This window comes from Aythya fuligula, chromosome 2 (genome assembly GCF_009819795.1).
Source record: "Aythya fuligula isolate bAytFul2 chromosome 2, bAytFul2.pri, whole genome shotgun sequence".
Classification (NCBI taxonomy): domain Eukaryota; kingdom Metazoa; phylum Chordata; class Aves; order Anseriformes; family Anatidae; genus Aythya; species Aythya fuligula.
Window position 1 is genome coordinate 9556454 of NC_045560.1, and position 15984 is coordinate 9572437.

Sequence of the window (15984 nt, forward strand, 5' to 3'; positions counted from 1 at the left end):
ACACTAATCCTTCTGGTTGGAGTCGCTCTCCTACTAGGAAAGCATCTTTTCCACTAGCTACAGTTGTCCATGCAAATAAGAGATTGGAGGCTCTATGCTAGTCTACGCTAGCTTTGTCTGCTGTTGTCAGATTTTTCTCTTTCATGATTTGTGTGTGTATGCACAGAAGCATCTGTGGAGAATCTTAATAAATTAAATTTATTTGTTTCTTAACTAGGAAGGCTCTTATATTATTGGGAAATAATATCTTTTAGAAAATGTACTAAAGTATTTATTGAATATGGGAAAGATGCAAGAGAGGACATAGTAAACATACACTTACTCACTATAATGGGGGCGTGTTGAGCATTTGTTACTTATAGGGGAAAAAAGCCATGCTACGTCTTGGTATAGAAACACAGTTACAGTTACTCTTCAGGTGAGCTCTTAAAAGGTTACTGTTGTGAGGCTTGCGAAGGGGCAGTGTGAAATTCAATTTGTACTTCAGCTGGCATTATTTTTCTTTAGTTGGTGTGATGCTCAGGCAGCGCTACCTGCTATATTATTTTATACTGACACCTCTGTCTTACTACTGGGAATGTTCTTGAGAGATACAAAATGAACAATTGCTTGCTAGTACTGAGAATTGCCTCTGTGTGTTCAAAATACTCTTGTGACTTTTTTTTTGAATACTTCGTGTTTCAGAACTCTGAAAGTTAGGGACAGGAAACTGGAATGACACAATGTCTGTAGATGGGCCTCTATGTAGAAAGAAGTAAGAATGGTATCCTAGAATGAACGAGTTTTTGCATGTCTGTCCCCTCTCCTCCCCTCCACTGGGACATGGCTCTGTGTCATGTTTCTGGAGCTCAATGACAAAGCGTAAAAATCACTTTAAAGTGAGTGCCCAAAAGCAACTCAAAGGACACTAATAGTAGTCAGTAACCATGTTTTATTGAATATTTACATCTGAACAGTGACTTGATTTCTCTCTTTGCTCTTTTTAACAGATTTTTCAAAGACTGATCTATGCTGATAAACAAGAGGTTCAAGGAGATGGGCCGTTTTTGGATGGAATTAACGTCACCATCAGGAGAAATTATATTTATGAAGATGCTTATGATAAACTTTCTCCTGAGAATGGTAGGTTCAAACTGAAGTTATCAGAACTTTTAACACATTTAATCATTCTCACCGTATATTAACATCCAATGAAAGTAAGCAAATATGTAACAAGCATGTCAGCTCTTGGGTATGAAAGTCCTTATGAAGCTAAAACAAACAAACAAAAAAACACCTCCTTGTTTTCACAAAGTAATTATAATCTTTTTGACCATCAGTCCTGTTATCTTTAAGACACCTTTCCTTAGTTCAGGCCTACTTTTGTGGGGCTTTTCTTTTTCACTTATCTTCAGCTGTAAATTATATATTCATCTATATAGTTAAATTAGATATTATCTAATAACGCTTTTTTTTGTCAGTGTCAGCAAAACGTCTGTGCTGCGCAGGATTTGCTAGGTATGCTGTGGCTGATACAAGGACTATGCAGCCCACTTAATAGTAGCAATATGTGGCAGTATATATTTTACCATGTTGATTTAAATCATACCTGGGTGTGAATTTGTGTGAGAATGGCCACACTGGAAGCCAAAATTCCATTGTATGTAGAGCCATCCAAAATACAGTCATTGTTAATTACATGGTATTTTTGCATGTGAAAGATTATTCCTCAAATACTTGAGGTTTACTGTCTGAATCTCACCTGCTATGCCACATAAGTTCCTCCTGGAGAACTACATAGTTTAGAGAGGAGGAAGAAAAGGAATTGGCTTTCTGGGTTTGTATAAAATTGTGTTTTATTCTTAGTTTCCTTTGTTCTGGTACAGTTAAAGATAATATTTTATTTCTAAAGAGAATTTTGTATTTAAATACCTCAGTTTAAAGCTATAACTACACAAAAGAGATATTTTTAGACTAATCTATCAAAGATTTAAATTAAATTTAAATTGAATTCTTCTGGTTTTGGAAAATTTTAAAGGCTAATCAGGAAGATGGCACTGGATAATCATCTGGAAATTACATGTGCAATTCATTCAGTTCAGTCTCTTTATTGGTTCTGAAAAGTTTCATCATAATGAGTTTAGTATGATTCAATAAATGGTCTCTTCAAAACAGAGAGATTAATTGTAATTAAAAACAGAAGAAATCGAGCCTGCTCTGCTATGTTGTCCCACACCATCCCTGTTTTTATACACCATACCTAGTAAGTGTATAAAAATACAATTCAGAAGCTGCAGTCGAAGCTTTTGAATGATACAAGGTCAAGTGACAGGCAAGCCAAGCTATTGTTTATAAGAAGGTAGCTTTAATTGAGAAACACGTTTTCTATGAAGTAATCATCATATTTAATGTGGTCTTACTAAACTATGAAAGCAGTTTTAGAATGCATGTTTTCCTGACTTAATCTGCAGTCAGACAGCCTAGATGCTTGGATGTATTGCATGGTCACAGGTAATGTAGGTCAGAGAGAATAGTCAGAATTCTGGAAGGTCAGACAGCCCTTGAGAGACTGAAAAAATACAGAAAAAAAGTACTTCTAGAAACCTGGTGAGTTCAGGAAAGACAAAACCAGAATCCAGTACCTGGGGTGTATTTTTACTGTTTACAGGTACAAAGAAGCCATAGTGGTAGTTTGCCACTGAAATCTGAAGACTTCTGTATTAGTGCATGTGTGTATGTATGCACATACACATTTATATATAGTATTCCCTAGTGCTGTTTAGTATCAATCAAAACTTCATTAGAAGTTTTCATTAGACTTCTTTTAAAAAGCTGGTGTTCTGGGACTATAATTTTTTCAAATAATATTAGTTCTGGAATAGGTCAGGCACCATGTGGGAGACAGAAAAGAAATTCTTGAAAATTGCAAGGGGTGCAATTTTAAGACTATGTAGAACGAGTTGATTAAAATCGATCTGGGAGATGGATCACGCAATAGGTGAGGTTCTAGAATTGATTAGGAGGGAGCACAGGACATTGTTCGAAGAGGCATCCAGTTTCTCTGTTGGCACTGAGAAAAGAGCTGTTCGAAGTTTGTTCCTCACAATACTTTAACTGAGATCATGAAGAAAACTATTTTGCAGTAGCAGAAATACACTGGTCTGTTTCTTGTGGGTTTGTGTTTTCATTTGGTTGGTTGTCATATGCTTAATAATGTGCAAGCATTTCTTTTTCCTTTCTTCCTTTTTTTTCCTTTTCTGTACTGGAATTTTCAGGACATTCCATAATAGCCCCTAGTGGACCACAGATAATGGTTCGGTTGCATTGTGGCTGTATGGGTTATAAAACTAAAATCTTTTGTTCCGAGATTGCACTAACTTGGGGGGGGGGGGGGTGTCTTTCTCTAGCTGTTCACCTGTTTTGGTACGTGAATTTGTTTTAGGGCTAATTTTCTTGGTATAAATCTGGTCCTCAGTACATGGAGGAGCAGACAATTGATTTTCTTCATCAGGCTCCAAAACCCACAATATTTAAATGTATAAAACACTTTGATATAAAAGAGTTTTAACGTCAGTGGCTAATCTCATAGGTCTCCAGGTAGGGAATGCCTGTTTACTTGAGACTCTCTCTTGCCAGTGCAGTCATACTCTGTTGTCTTGCTGTGAATGGTGATGAGATTCTGAACCTTTTGCAATGCCTATATCTAAAAATGGCTATCCTGTATTTCCAGCCAGCAGAATTTCTGTGCAGCAGAGCAGTTCACTTCAGCAAAGAACTAATACGTAATTTTTAAAATCCAGCTCAGTTTGTAACCTGTGGAAAGACTGGAAAATTCCTGGTAGATCCAGAGGCAATCACTAGTGGGAGAGTGCAGGCAAGACACTAGGTGGTTCTGGGGAGATGCTGTTGCTACAAGGTGTTGCAGATTTTCGTGGACATTAGCTGTCCATCCATAGCATATGCATTTGTTGTATGTGGAATCAAGCAGTAGAAGGCTTTATTGATCCTCCTTCGGTATTGGTTGCTTTGCCAGGAAGCAAGTGTAGTCAATGGAAGGTTTGAGATAAAAGCTGTGTTTTTGGTCTTTGGAAGCCTTCAGTGAAGTGAGCAAAAAGGACCATTTTCCCAGGTCTGTGTATAATTCAAGGACTGAACATTGCTTGCTCTGGGACTTCTGTGAGAATAATTCTGAGAGAATTTTCAGTGACTTAGGAGAAAAAAAAATAATGCTCAGAACACATCTTTTGCCTGTCTTGCTGATGCCTCCACATCCTCAAATAACTTCGTATTTCCAATAGAGAAATTATAGATGGCAGCTGGAATTTAAGAAGAGATTTTCACAAGAGGAGTGGAGCTAACATCTTGATGCTTGCTGGCTAAGGACCATGAGCTCCCCAGCCTTGCCGTTGGTGCTCACGTTGCTCCTTCCAGGGGCAAGCAGTTATTTCAGAGAGCAGGCAGGACAGTAACCCAAAGAAAGGGCTGAATATTTATCTGCATGTCAAAGAGAATTATTTAAGGTGTTGCTCAACAGTCAGCCCCTTTAAGAGAATGTAGTGCTTACTGATGGTCCTTCAGACAGAAGAAAGGTGAACCTTGCATTAATGTTTTATAAATAGAATTTTCAAATAAATCTTGGGCTTATTAACATATTTTGTAAGATTTTTCTTCCCTCTACTAGCATCTTTCCAATCGTATCCTTTGAGGTCTCTCACAACAGGACCCCTTGTGCAAAATGAGCTTTACATGCTGAATATCCCAAAATTCAAGCCAGTAATAGATTTTTTCCAACAGTGCTATTTACTAGTTTAATATTTTTATATACAATTAGCATAGGTATGTTTTGAGTCCATAGTTACATGTGCTTTTATCCAAGTTAAATTCAAGTAGACAGTTACATTTGAGTCTCTCTTTCTCCTTCCTCTGCAGAACCTGACCTAAAAAAGCGCATTCGTGTTCACTTGCTTAATGCACATGGTCTTGATGAAGCTGGTATTGATGGTGGTGGAATTTTCAGAGAATTTTTGAATGAACTGCTTAAATCGGGATTTAACCCTAACCAGGGATTTTTTAAAACCACCAATGAGGGACTTCTTTATCCCAACCCTGCTGCACAGATGCTTGTTGGAGACTCTTACGCCCGACATTACTACTTTCTTGGAAGAATGCTTGGAAAGGTAAAAAAAAAAAAAAAAAAAAAAAAAAAAAAATGTGTTGTATAATATAAAGCTATTATACTACTGAAATTATTCAGTAAATGTTTTTAGATGGGGGTAGATGGCATACATAGTGATTTTTCTAGACGAGGAAAAATAACCATCAGATGTTGGATCTGAATTATTTCTAGATCTTACCCAAACTTCTCATTCATTTCAGTAAGTTTGGAGTGTAGAGGAACTGACATACCCTAACTACCATTTGAGTGAAGTGTGTGTATGTCTGTCTCTGTTTATCCTCTTACTTACAGTTAAGTTTCTTGAAGCCTATAGCACTGCTCTGTTTATGGTGCTTTTAATATGGGACATTTTGGAGTTTGATTAGAGTTAGATTTTCAAAATTTGTGATCTCTGAAATTGATTACAGAACCAAACAGTTTCTTGTTGTATGAGGTACAGTTCTTGCAGCATTTAAAATTTGCTATGAGCATCTACAATATTTATGAGCCTTTTAAAAATTGCTCCGCTAATTCTGCTTGGTTTTTCATACGTATTACATCTTTCTGAAGTTTTAGTGCTTGCTCTTTAGCTGTTATGGACATTCAATTACTAATAGTCCCCTCTTGAATTAGATTTTTTTTTTTTAATAAACTGTTAAACATTTATTACATTCTGTTTGTTTGTTTATGGTCAATTAAGAATTAAGGATGTTTCTTCTCAAGTCCTTGAAACTATTTTTTAAACCTAATAGTTTTGAAGCAAAGTTTGGAATACAAGTTCCATTTCAGAAAAAAAAAAAAAAAAAAAAGTATTGATGGCTATTCAGCTATGTAAAATGGAGCATATTTAAAACATAGTCTTATTTAGCTGCATTACGTATTCTGGAACATAACGTTTTGTTGACTTGCTGAGAGATTTAACATACAGTCGGACGTCCTTATTTTAAACTAGCTGGAAGCAGTTTAAGAGGATGTTGACAAATCTGAGACAGATCCCTGTTTTTTATGGCTGCCAGATTTAGATTGAACTGCCACTTTGTAGGCAAATTCCGTGTTAATGCATTCTGTTACAACAGCCAGTCTTGTAAAATAATGAAAATTCCAAATCAGTCATTTCTACAAATTTATCTTTGAAGAATACTCCTGCTCTTAATGGAAAATGTATTCAGTACTAATATAATAGAAGTTTGTGATTATAATCAATTTTACATATTCAAGGTTTCATTTTTTTCTGTATTTATAGGTTTTTGGAGTAGGGAAGTGACTGCTGCTGTGGTGTCATAGAGAAATTGCATCACTCCAAAAATGTTTGGGGTTTATTTAGGAACAGGGGAGGGCTGAGTTCTGAGTCTTTAGTTTCCTCTGCCAAAGTAACAATTTTCTTCTGTAATTGATTTTCAAATCTTAGCATAAAGACAGAAGTTGCAAAATGTATTTTATCTCTTGTAGAGTGCTTCAAGTACAGTTTTGGTTTTGTCATTTTAAAATCAGAGGATCTATTATTTAACATTTTGAAGGCATAAATTGTTTTTGTATTTGCAGAATGTTTACATAAGGTAAGAACTGACAGCGTTATTTAATAATTACCCTTGCCCAGGTGCGCAGACACCTTTTTAGTGGTGTATGTAGAAGCTTGATGAATTAAACAGAAAGATAAGGCACGACCATACGATTCAAAACCTGTCAGTATTGTGGTCTTGGTTAAGTTATTGAATACTCACTCACCCGTTTTCAAAAATGTGCCCATTTTGTGCTTTGCACAGGGTTATTTGAGAGCAGTATAGGCTATTAAAAGCCCCTTTGTAAACAAAATAGATAGAATGCAAAGGAAGCAATCAGGCATCCGCAGCAATTTCTTATTTGTGGAAACCAGTGTGTAAAGAGTGCTGCCACCAAAAATTCAAGAAGTTTCAATGTTACCAGAAAACAAATACATTAAAATACAATAATTTCTCTGTCTCTTGGTAACCACTTCATACTAATATCCAAGTGCATTTAATTTTCAGTACCATAGACTTGCAGGTAATTCGGCATTTCTTCTCATGGGGAAGTTTCTAACAGCTTGGCATCTTCTACGTGAGTTGACCAGCATTGGAATATTTAAAAATTGTGCATATGAAAATGGTGCATCTAAAAATTACTTTAACCCTTGCTGAATTACTAACTGCTTAGGTTGTATTTTTGTAATTAGAGAAGAAATGGAACTGAATACATTACAAACTGCGAGCCTGTCCATGCAACTTTTACTGATCGCTGAATGAGCAAAAGGTCTCGTAAAGATAATGCCACGTGATCGTGTAATCACCTCTGTTGTCTGAAGCCATTCTTAAAAAATCGAAAGAAATGAGTTTGCTTAAACAACAGCTAATCAAACAATTGCAAAGTTTACATTTCTCAACTTTGAATGACTTTGCTCTGTAATGTAAATATTATTTTAACATCGGTGCCTTTTAAGTTATTTCCTCTTTCTTAAATGTAAAAGCTCAGCTTACCACGCACACCTCACATAGCAGTCCTCCTCCACCGGAGGGGTTTGAAACTTTAGTTTCCCTTGCTGAAAGGACAGGAGTGACTTTATGAACCCTGAGAGGTGTCATGGGCAGTCAGGGATGTTCAGACAGAGGTGTTCTGGGCCCAAATTCTGCTTGTCCTTTCTGGAAAGCGAGGACTTCTCCCATGTAGAGAGTCCCAGGGGTGTGGATGGGACATGGCAGTTCTTTTGTTTGTACCCTAGGTAGCACTGGGCTGTGGTCAGCACCTGGCCTGGCTCGCTGCCTTTCCACAGGCAGTAGTTATGTCAGCACCAAAAACCTTTCCTCATGCAGGCTTTGCTGCTGCAGCTCTGGCAGCGCAGTGGGCTTGGCTCACTAGAAGGCTGAAGTTTTGTTGGCAGGCAGCCCAAGCTTGTAGCAGCATGGCCGGAGAAGGGAAGTTTGGAAACAACACCTGAGAATCTGAAGGAAGGATTTTCTCCTGGCTGAGTTTTGAATATCTGCTGAAAATCCAGAAAGGGGGAAGCACTGGTCAACCATTTCAATAGAAGCAGTGATCAGGAAAACAGTGGCAGATGCAGAATTGCAGTCTGAACTTCAGTGTGTTCAGACCTAAGCTCAGTTTGATATACAGTATTGTCTTGCTCCTATCCCAGCTTACATTTCACATCGTAAGAATTGTCTGTGTTTCATGATGTATTAGCATTACATAGGAATAGCATTACATCAGAATAAGTCAGGAAGTCGGTAGAAAGATCAGAGTGATCACTTCCATGGTTTCCTCTTCTTCCTTCTGGACATAATGGCTGCAAGAACCAACAAGTTCATGTTCTCCAATGAATGTCTTTGCTCCTTTAGGAAAATATCTTTCTGACACTAGAGATTTTTGTTTAACACACTCGATGCCATCGGTTATGTGAATCCAGCCATCTCCAGTTTTCTTCTCTGTTGAAGAGCACTAGTGAGTGATGCGTTCATGCTGCTGATGAATATATGTACTACCTTTGAAATATAATATTAAATCTCTTTTCCGAAGCAATACAATCTGTAGTCCTTGAAATGGACTTCTGACAAGGTTTAGAACTATGTTGTCAAAAGTTAGCCTTTGCCTTAAATGTTTGGGAAGGTAGCATAAAGAACAAAATGTGGTGGTAGGTTGTTGCTGTTGTGTTGAGCACAGTCCTTACTTTGTGGAACTGAATAAAGAACTGTGATAGTACAAGAAGCATGAGGGACTAAAAAAAAAAAAGTTTTCAAGTTTTAGCATGTTATATGGAAGGTCAGTAAGTTGTGTGGCCTGATGGATATTACACTGATGAATGGTAGAGTTGTTTATTTCTGACTTTTTGTGACTTGTTATACTGATTTAAGATACAATGGACTGTTCTGTGCATATACCTATGTGTTATTACAATCACACGATTGAAAATGCTATAAAATGTATCTTAGTAAAATTAATTACTTAAAAACTTAGGGTAAAATTAGTTCAAACAAATTTAATTATTTAACGGCAGAACCTGAATGTGGAATGTTAATCATTTATTAGATTATTTTTCTGTATGTGTGTGCCAGGGGTTACAGTTCTCAACTTTGAATAGATCTGTGATTATTTCATTTGTTATGCAAAATATTCTTCCTGGATAGAATGTACAATTTGAAGATTACTGGTGTCTACAGTATCCATTTTGCAGAAAAACTAAAGTAGTTCTTAATCATCCTGAGCCCTTGTCTAAAATAGATTGAATCAATGGGAGCCTTTTCACTGCCAGATCTAGATCAGATCCTAAACTCTCAAATCTATGTACAGAGCTGAAACATCCAAGCAAATGTTTCCAATAACATATTTGTGTCCTTTTCAAACTAAAAGTATGTGGAGAAACAAAAGCAAGAAAACTACACTGAGAAGAACTGGGTATCATAGATTTAAATACTTGGTAGGATGGTGCATCAGGCATTGCACTGTTACTCTTCCTCGTTTTCTCTAGCTGTTTTGTTTTTGTTTCCCTGTTCTTTTTTTTTTTTTTCTTATTTTAGTCTACGCCTCCCTTTGCTTATTGTCCATTTAATTAAGATCTGCTTTGGCTTGGCTTAAATCAGTCCACTCTAATTGATTTGTGCTGCAGCCACAATTTATACTACTAGTATCGAGGAATGTAGGTATGGAATTAGTGATAATGATATAAAGAAGGAAGTAATTTGTACAGAACTTTTTGTTTGATTCATTTCAGTCACCCTGCAAATGATTTTGTGGACTCAGCATTTTGCTTAAAAGCAAGCTGATCATTAGGCTCCAAAAATTCTGAATCATCTCAAATGCTCAAAACAGGAGTTTACCATGGGAAGCTGCTTGCTCTTTTAAGTATGCATTTATAGTGCAGAAATAAAATTGCAAGAGTAAAGTTAATACATTCTGGAAGTTATTTCCTTACGAATGTCGATTTAAGCTATTCTGAGTGTGTTTTCTGCACTGTTGTCAGCCTGACAATTCCTTTGTGTACTTGTTAATTTAACATAACGATTATCTTCTGATTACAGATAGCTATGTTAGTACTAGCCTTGTAAATATATGTCTAGCGCTAAAAGACTACTGAAATGCAGTATTTAACTCTAAATCTTCAGGAAGGAAAAGTGTGTATTGATTGATTGTGATATTTATTGGGTCATAATGTATTTAAATTTTCTTTAATGCATATGTTAGTGATTGTTTACTGTGATAAAGTGCATAGAGGTCTCTGCAAGGAGTTCTGCATGGAAAGAATTACCTCATGTCAGTGGTCACTCCTCAATTAAAAGTTCCATTAGCAGATGATTCCTGCTTCTGGTTTGTGTACTGATTGCATTTTATTGCCTCTAAATCAGGTTCCTAGACAGGGAATAAATAAACAGCTAGAGTGTGTGGTAATGGTATCCTGATCTTTTTTCACAGTTGGGAACACCTATGTCCATTTAAATCAATTAGGTTTGGAATACTTACTGAAATTATTCTATTTGAGCTCTCTTTAAAAATGATGAGTTCCGCTGCTGTTACAGTACAGATTTATCCTAGAGGCATATCCAGAGGTTAGTTGCATAGTAGCAAGTGTTTTAGGAGATTAGAATTTAAATATGGAGGATTTGGCTTCCTCCTATGTTCAATTCTTATTAAATTGTGTTTAAAATTGAGACACAGAACTTCAGTAGTGTATGATAATTGTCAGTTACCCAGGTACCTATAACCATAACCCTTCCTTCTCGCACCCCTCAGAAACTCCCAAATGATACTGATAGCAGTTTGTATCGTGTACATGGTATAAATTATACAGGTAACTGGTCCTGTAAAAAACAGTCTGATGCAATTATGGTTTTATGCAAGTACCAGCATTTCCAAGCATTACCAGCATTTCCAAGGCTCCTACGAGGAGCGGCTGAGGGAGCTGGGCTTGTTCAGCCTGGAGAAGAGGAGGCTCAGGGGCGACCTTATCGCTCTCTATAGGTACCTCAAGGGAGGCTGTAGCGAGGTGGGGGTTGGCCTGTTCTCCCACGTGCCTGGTGACAGGACGAGGGGGAATGGGCTTAAGTTGAGCCAGGGGAGTTTTAGGTTAAATGTTAGGAAGAACTTCTTCATTGAAAGGGTTGTGAGGCACTGGAACAGGCTGCCCAGGGAAGTGGTGGAGTCACCATCCCTGGAGGTCTTCAAAAGACGTTTAGATGTAGAGCTTAGGGATATGGTTTAGTGGGGATTGTTAGCGTTAGGTCAGAGGTTGGACTCGATGATCTTGAGGTTTCTTCCAACCTAGAAATTCTGTGATTTGGGTGCTTGATACTTCTATATGTGTCTATTGTAGCATGCTTGATACACTCCAGTAGTGTTTTTGGAAATGTATCCCTACTTTTTTATGGTAATGTGCTCATGAGTCAATCATGAGTTTGCTGTCTGCTTATCTAATGCCTGTAATCAATTCTGAATATTTACACTGACTACAGCAAATTTGACAGGCTGACTTGCATCTGAATCTTTGTTACCCCAAATCACTGGAGCTTCTATGACTTGGACTTACCCAACTTCAGATTCCCAGCGAGTGAGAAATCAAAAGTAATACCAATTTACACGTGGCTTTAGTTGCTTCCGAAAAAATGCTTTAAAAGGTGAGGGTGTTAGCACTGCTGCAAGGGATGTGAACAGAGCTCTCTCAGAAGCCTAACTATATGCATCTAGCTGTAGAATTTTGGTCTTCTACTTTTTTAAAAACAGAAAAGGCATCCTGTATTTGAGTAAGAACTGCAATGTGTGTTTTCAGAGTCATGTAGGGGAGATATTGTGCCAGATTATCCATTACTAATAGGATACAAATGGTTCAATTGTAGAGCTCAGAGAACAGAGAAAATGACTTAAAGCTACCCTGTAGTAGTCATACTGCTCTGTGACATGCATTTGATTTAATTAATTTTATTTCCCATATTGCTGTTAGGAAAGATATCAATTTGATTTTGCTCAATTTAAAGCACATTATCCATAAGACGTTACTTTATCTTCAAACTACTATACGCTGGCTTTGAAAGTGCTTCTAAACTGCAGGTGTATGTTAATTTTCATGTAACATATTTTTCATTTTATCTTTCTCATTAGAGTAGAAAAGGCCCTGGTGGCCTCAAAGGGTTTTTGAGTAAGGTGAAATATATCTAGAATATAAATAATGTGGTAGAAGGAAGTTCTAATGGTTTTGCTATTTTTCTATCATTTTTATTAATGGTTCTGTATAGCTTTGAAGATCTATTGCACTCAGTAAGTGCTAAGTATTATTTAATAGTAACTGTTGAAAATGACTGAAATAGAAGGGGTTACGGTCTTGGGGGCTGATTAGGGAAATAACTGAATTTAAGCCCAGTCATTTACTGCCTCAACCTGTTACCCCTATATCTTTCTAATGATATGACTTTAGCATTGTTTAGGTTTTAATATACGGTTCTGAGCTGTGAAAGATTAATGGAAGGTAGGAACAATGACTAATTAGTTTTCTTAAGAAAGAATGTAGTTGAAATAATAAATGAGAGAACTAAATATAGATCTGAAAGCGTAAGTAAAGGCAATAAAGCTGCCTCTCACGTGGGAAGGTTTAGTTGGTTCGTCTGTGAAGTTGTTTACACAATAGCAACCTTATTAAGCATCTTGTAATGCTTGTGTAACCTCTGCTGTATAATGCGAATTTGTCTTCACATCTGTCAGAAATGACTAGTTGAAATTCGTCCACTTCTAAAACAAGAGGCAAGTTCTTTTCCTTTTGAAGAGCCCTTTCTTAAACCTTTGAGACATCCCTGAACAGCACCTTGTGACCACGCAGTGCTTAGGCCATAACTGCGGGAGCTGCCACCGTCCCAGTCAGATGTTATTCCTGTTGAAAACAAGATGAAGTCCTACTTGCCCCAAGGACTGCACGTTTCATTTTGCTCCCTGTCTTACCAGGTAGTGCGTGCAGCTGTCCTTCCAGCTGAGATCTTTCTTCCATAACATAAAGCTGCTAACTGCACGTTTGTGTGCTCAAAGCTGCTTGCCTTAACCATCCCTGTTCCCCCAGACCGCAGATGGTTAATGAACGCATTCAGGATATGTTTAGGTATCTGAATGGAGTTATTTTTCAGTTTAGATTACTGAGTTCTGATCTGTGTTGCTGAATGGCATCAAGGGTTTTGTAGCTGGCCCATGTTGCAATCAGTTTTAATTGAGCGAGGCACTATTTAGATGCTTTATTGTAATGAGCTATTATTATTTAAAAGAGAACCAACAGCCTGCAGAATGTGTGGTTTGTGTATGAAGTCAAAACCTACTGACCACAGGAGGCTTTGTTATTTTGTTTGGTTTTTAATCTGGTGTCTTCTATTGGACTCCACACAGAGAGGAAAGAGAGCACGTGAAGTTCCTTTAACTAAAAACTACTTCTTCCATTTAACCAGGAGAAACCTTCTTTAAGCTATTCAGTTTAAACAAAAACAGACAAAAAAAACTAGTGAGGCATCTAGAGAAAGTGGGGAAAATATGGGGTGAAGAGTATATAAATATAAAATAAAAGTTTTATAGAATTTTATAAAAGAAATAAATAAAATCATATAAAAATGTTGCTAAAAACAGGCAGATTTGAAAACCTTTTGTTTCGGAAGCTTTTAAGTTATTTTAATGGTTACCTAGAGATGTCATAACTTTGCCTAAAGAGCATCCCTAGCCTCTGTGAATAAAAATGAGTGCTGGGAAATCCAGGTTGGCCCTTTCAGCAGACACTGCCTTTTAGCAGCAGGGAATGTGTCACCTAGGAGCACTGCGTTGCTTGTGCAATTGCTCTTGTTAGGGACGTAGAATCATGTAGTGTGTTGGGGGTTGGCTGGGACCTTAAAGCCTGCCTAATCCCACCCCCTGCCATGGGCAGGGCCCCCTCCCAGCAGCCCAGGCTGCCCCCAGCCCCATCCAGCCTGGCCTTGGGCACTGCCAGGGATGGGGCAGCCACAGCTCCTCTGGGCAGCCTGGGCCAGGGCCTCACTGCCCTCAGTAAAGAATTTCTTCCAAATATCTAGTTTAAACCTACCCTCTTTTAGTTTAAAGTCATTCCCTCTTGTTCTGTCACCACACTCCGTGACACAGAGTCCTTCCCCAGTTCTCCTGTAGCCGCCTTTTGATATCAGAAGGCTTCTGTAAGGTCTCCCCGGAGCCTTCTCCTCTCTAGGCTGAACAACCTCAACTCTCTCAGTCTGTCTTCACAGCAGAGCTGCTCCAGCCCTTTGAGCATCCTTGTGGCTTCCTCTGGACCCACCCCAACAGGTCCCTGTCCTTCTGGTGCTGGGGGCCCCAGAGCTGAGCACAGGGCTCCAGGTGGGGTCTCACAGGAGCAGAGCAGAGGGGGTACAGTCCCCTCCCTGCCCTGATATTTGCGCTTCTTTTGATGCGGCCCAGAATACAGCCTTGTCTCTGCTTCTTACCACAAGCTCCCATGTGCGAGTTTCACCTTTATGAAAGTGGAATGCGAATATTCCAAGCCCTTAGAAACAAAATCTGCTGTCATATTTGACCAGCAGTTGTTCCCTTTATGGCTTCCTGTCTGGATTTTTCTCTTTATGTAGTCAGCTGCAGTTTATGGGACGGCAAGATTTAAAAAAAATAAAAAAATAAAAAAAAAAAAAAATCAAAAAAGGGCTGGTTAGAAAGGAAAGCTGGGAACAAGAACTCACAGAATCCATCATAGAATGGCACTGATCCCATGCGTGATGACTGTAAGAGTTAAAGGAAACTTTTTCAAGGGGTGAGAGCACTTGAAATTTGCTAAAAGATTAGCTTAAAAATAGATGTTGGTTAAACTTGCTGGCTTTGATCTCTTAAAGCAGTGTATGAACAGGAACTTACAGTCAAACAAAGTCACCTCCCTCCATGAGTAAGCCAGTTTCTTCCATCAGCTATGTCATTTGTTGGCTGCTGGGGAAGAAAAGGACTGCTTCTGTGGGGAGAGCAGTGCTGGGTAAGTATGTTATAAGGGCGCAGCTTCATGCTGGAGCTAAGTCAGCCCGACAGCTGGCTACCTCCATAAGAGGTGGTCGTGTTTCCCCAGCTGCCTCTCACACTGGGCTCGTGCCTCTGGGATGGTGATGTTGCAGAAGGGTCAGTTGAGAGAGCTGAATGGGTTGGAAACTCAATTGGGTAGCTTAGAGCTCCCCAGAACAGGTCACTAAAGGAGAAGGGGGCAATCTCCCCTTTAGGGGCATTGGGCTAGCTGCAGTGCCAGAAGTACCCAGCAGGGTGGTAGAGCCCGTAGGCAGCTGGCTGCTGTGTGGTCGTGCTGCCATCGAAACAGATGCTCTGCTGTTTGGTCTGGTTTCATCCATTGCTGTGAGCTGGATCTAGTTCTGAGCTGACAGGAAGCAAACCTTCACATCATGCCCACTTGCAGAAGGACCAGGAAAGGTGCAGTCAAACCCAGGTGAATCAGCTGATTCCTGATGGCAGGAATGTGAGGAATCACATCTTGTGGCAGCAGCAAGTAGGTGGATCACTTCATGCTGGGAAGTTAGATTCCAACTGACAGATAATGTTTCAGTTCATTCAGCCACTCCGTTGTACAGGGCACATCTCAGCAGCTCTGCGCAGTGCTGGGGCTGTCATAGTGTAAGTTACCTCTTTGGGGAGAGAAAAAAAAAAGTTTGTCATAATTCCATTTACCACGGTTTTAGTGAGTTTTTTTTTAATTAAACTTCATTAGATTAGCCTGACTTTTATAGTAATTAAAACACTGCTCTTTGTCCTGTTTCCAAAAATGATTTGTTTCCAATATTGCACTCCCTTAGCTAAGAGGGGTGGTAGTAATTAAAGATATTTTCAAGTTGCCCAATTTAGTTTATTTAAAA

General features: G+C 38.6%; 1 protein-coding gene across 1 annotated transcript in view; it reads left to right on the forward strand.

Moving 5' to 3' along the window:
• UBE3C (ubiquitin protein ligase E3C) overlaps nucleotides 1–15984 on the forward strand; it is a 76366-nt gene that overhangs the window by 41463 nt on the left and 18919 nt on the right. The window contains exons 17-18 of the mRNA XM_032183446.1: nucleotides 990–1122; nucleotides 4909–5156. Of these exons, the coding sequence (XP_032039337.1) occupies nucleotides 990–1122; nucleotides 4909–5156 (381 nt within the window). The remainder of the gene's footprint in view (nucleotides 1–989; nucleotides 1123–4908; nucleotides 5157–15984) is intronic.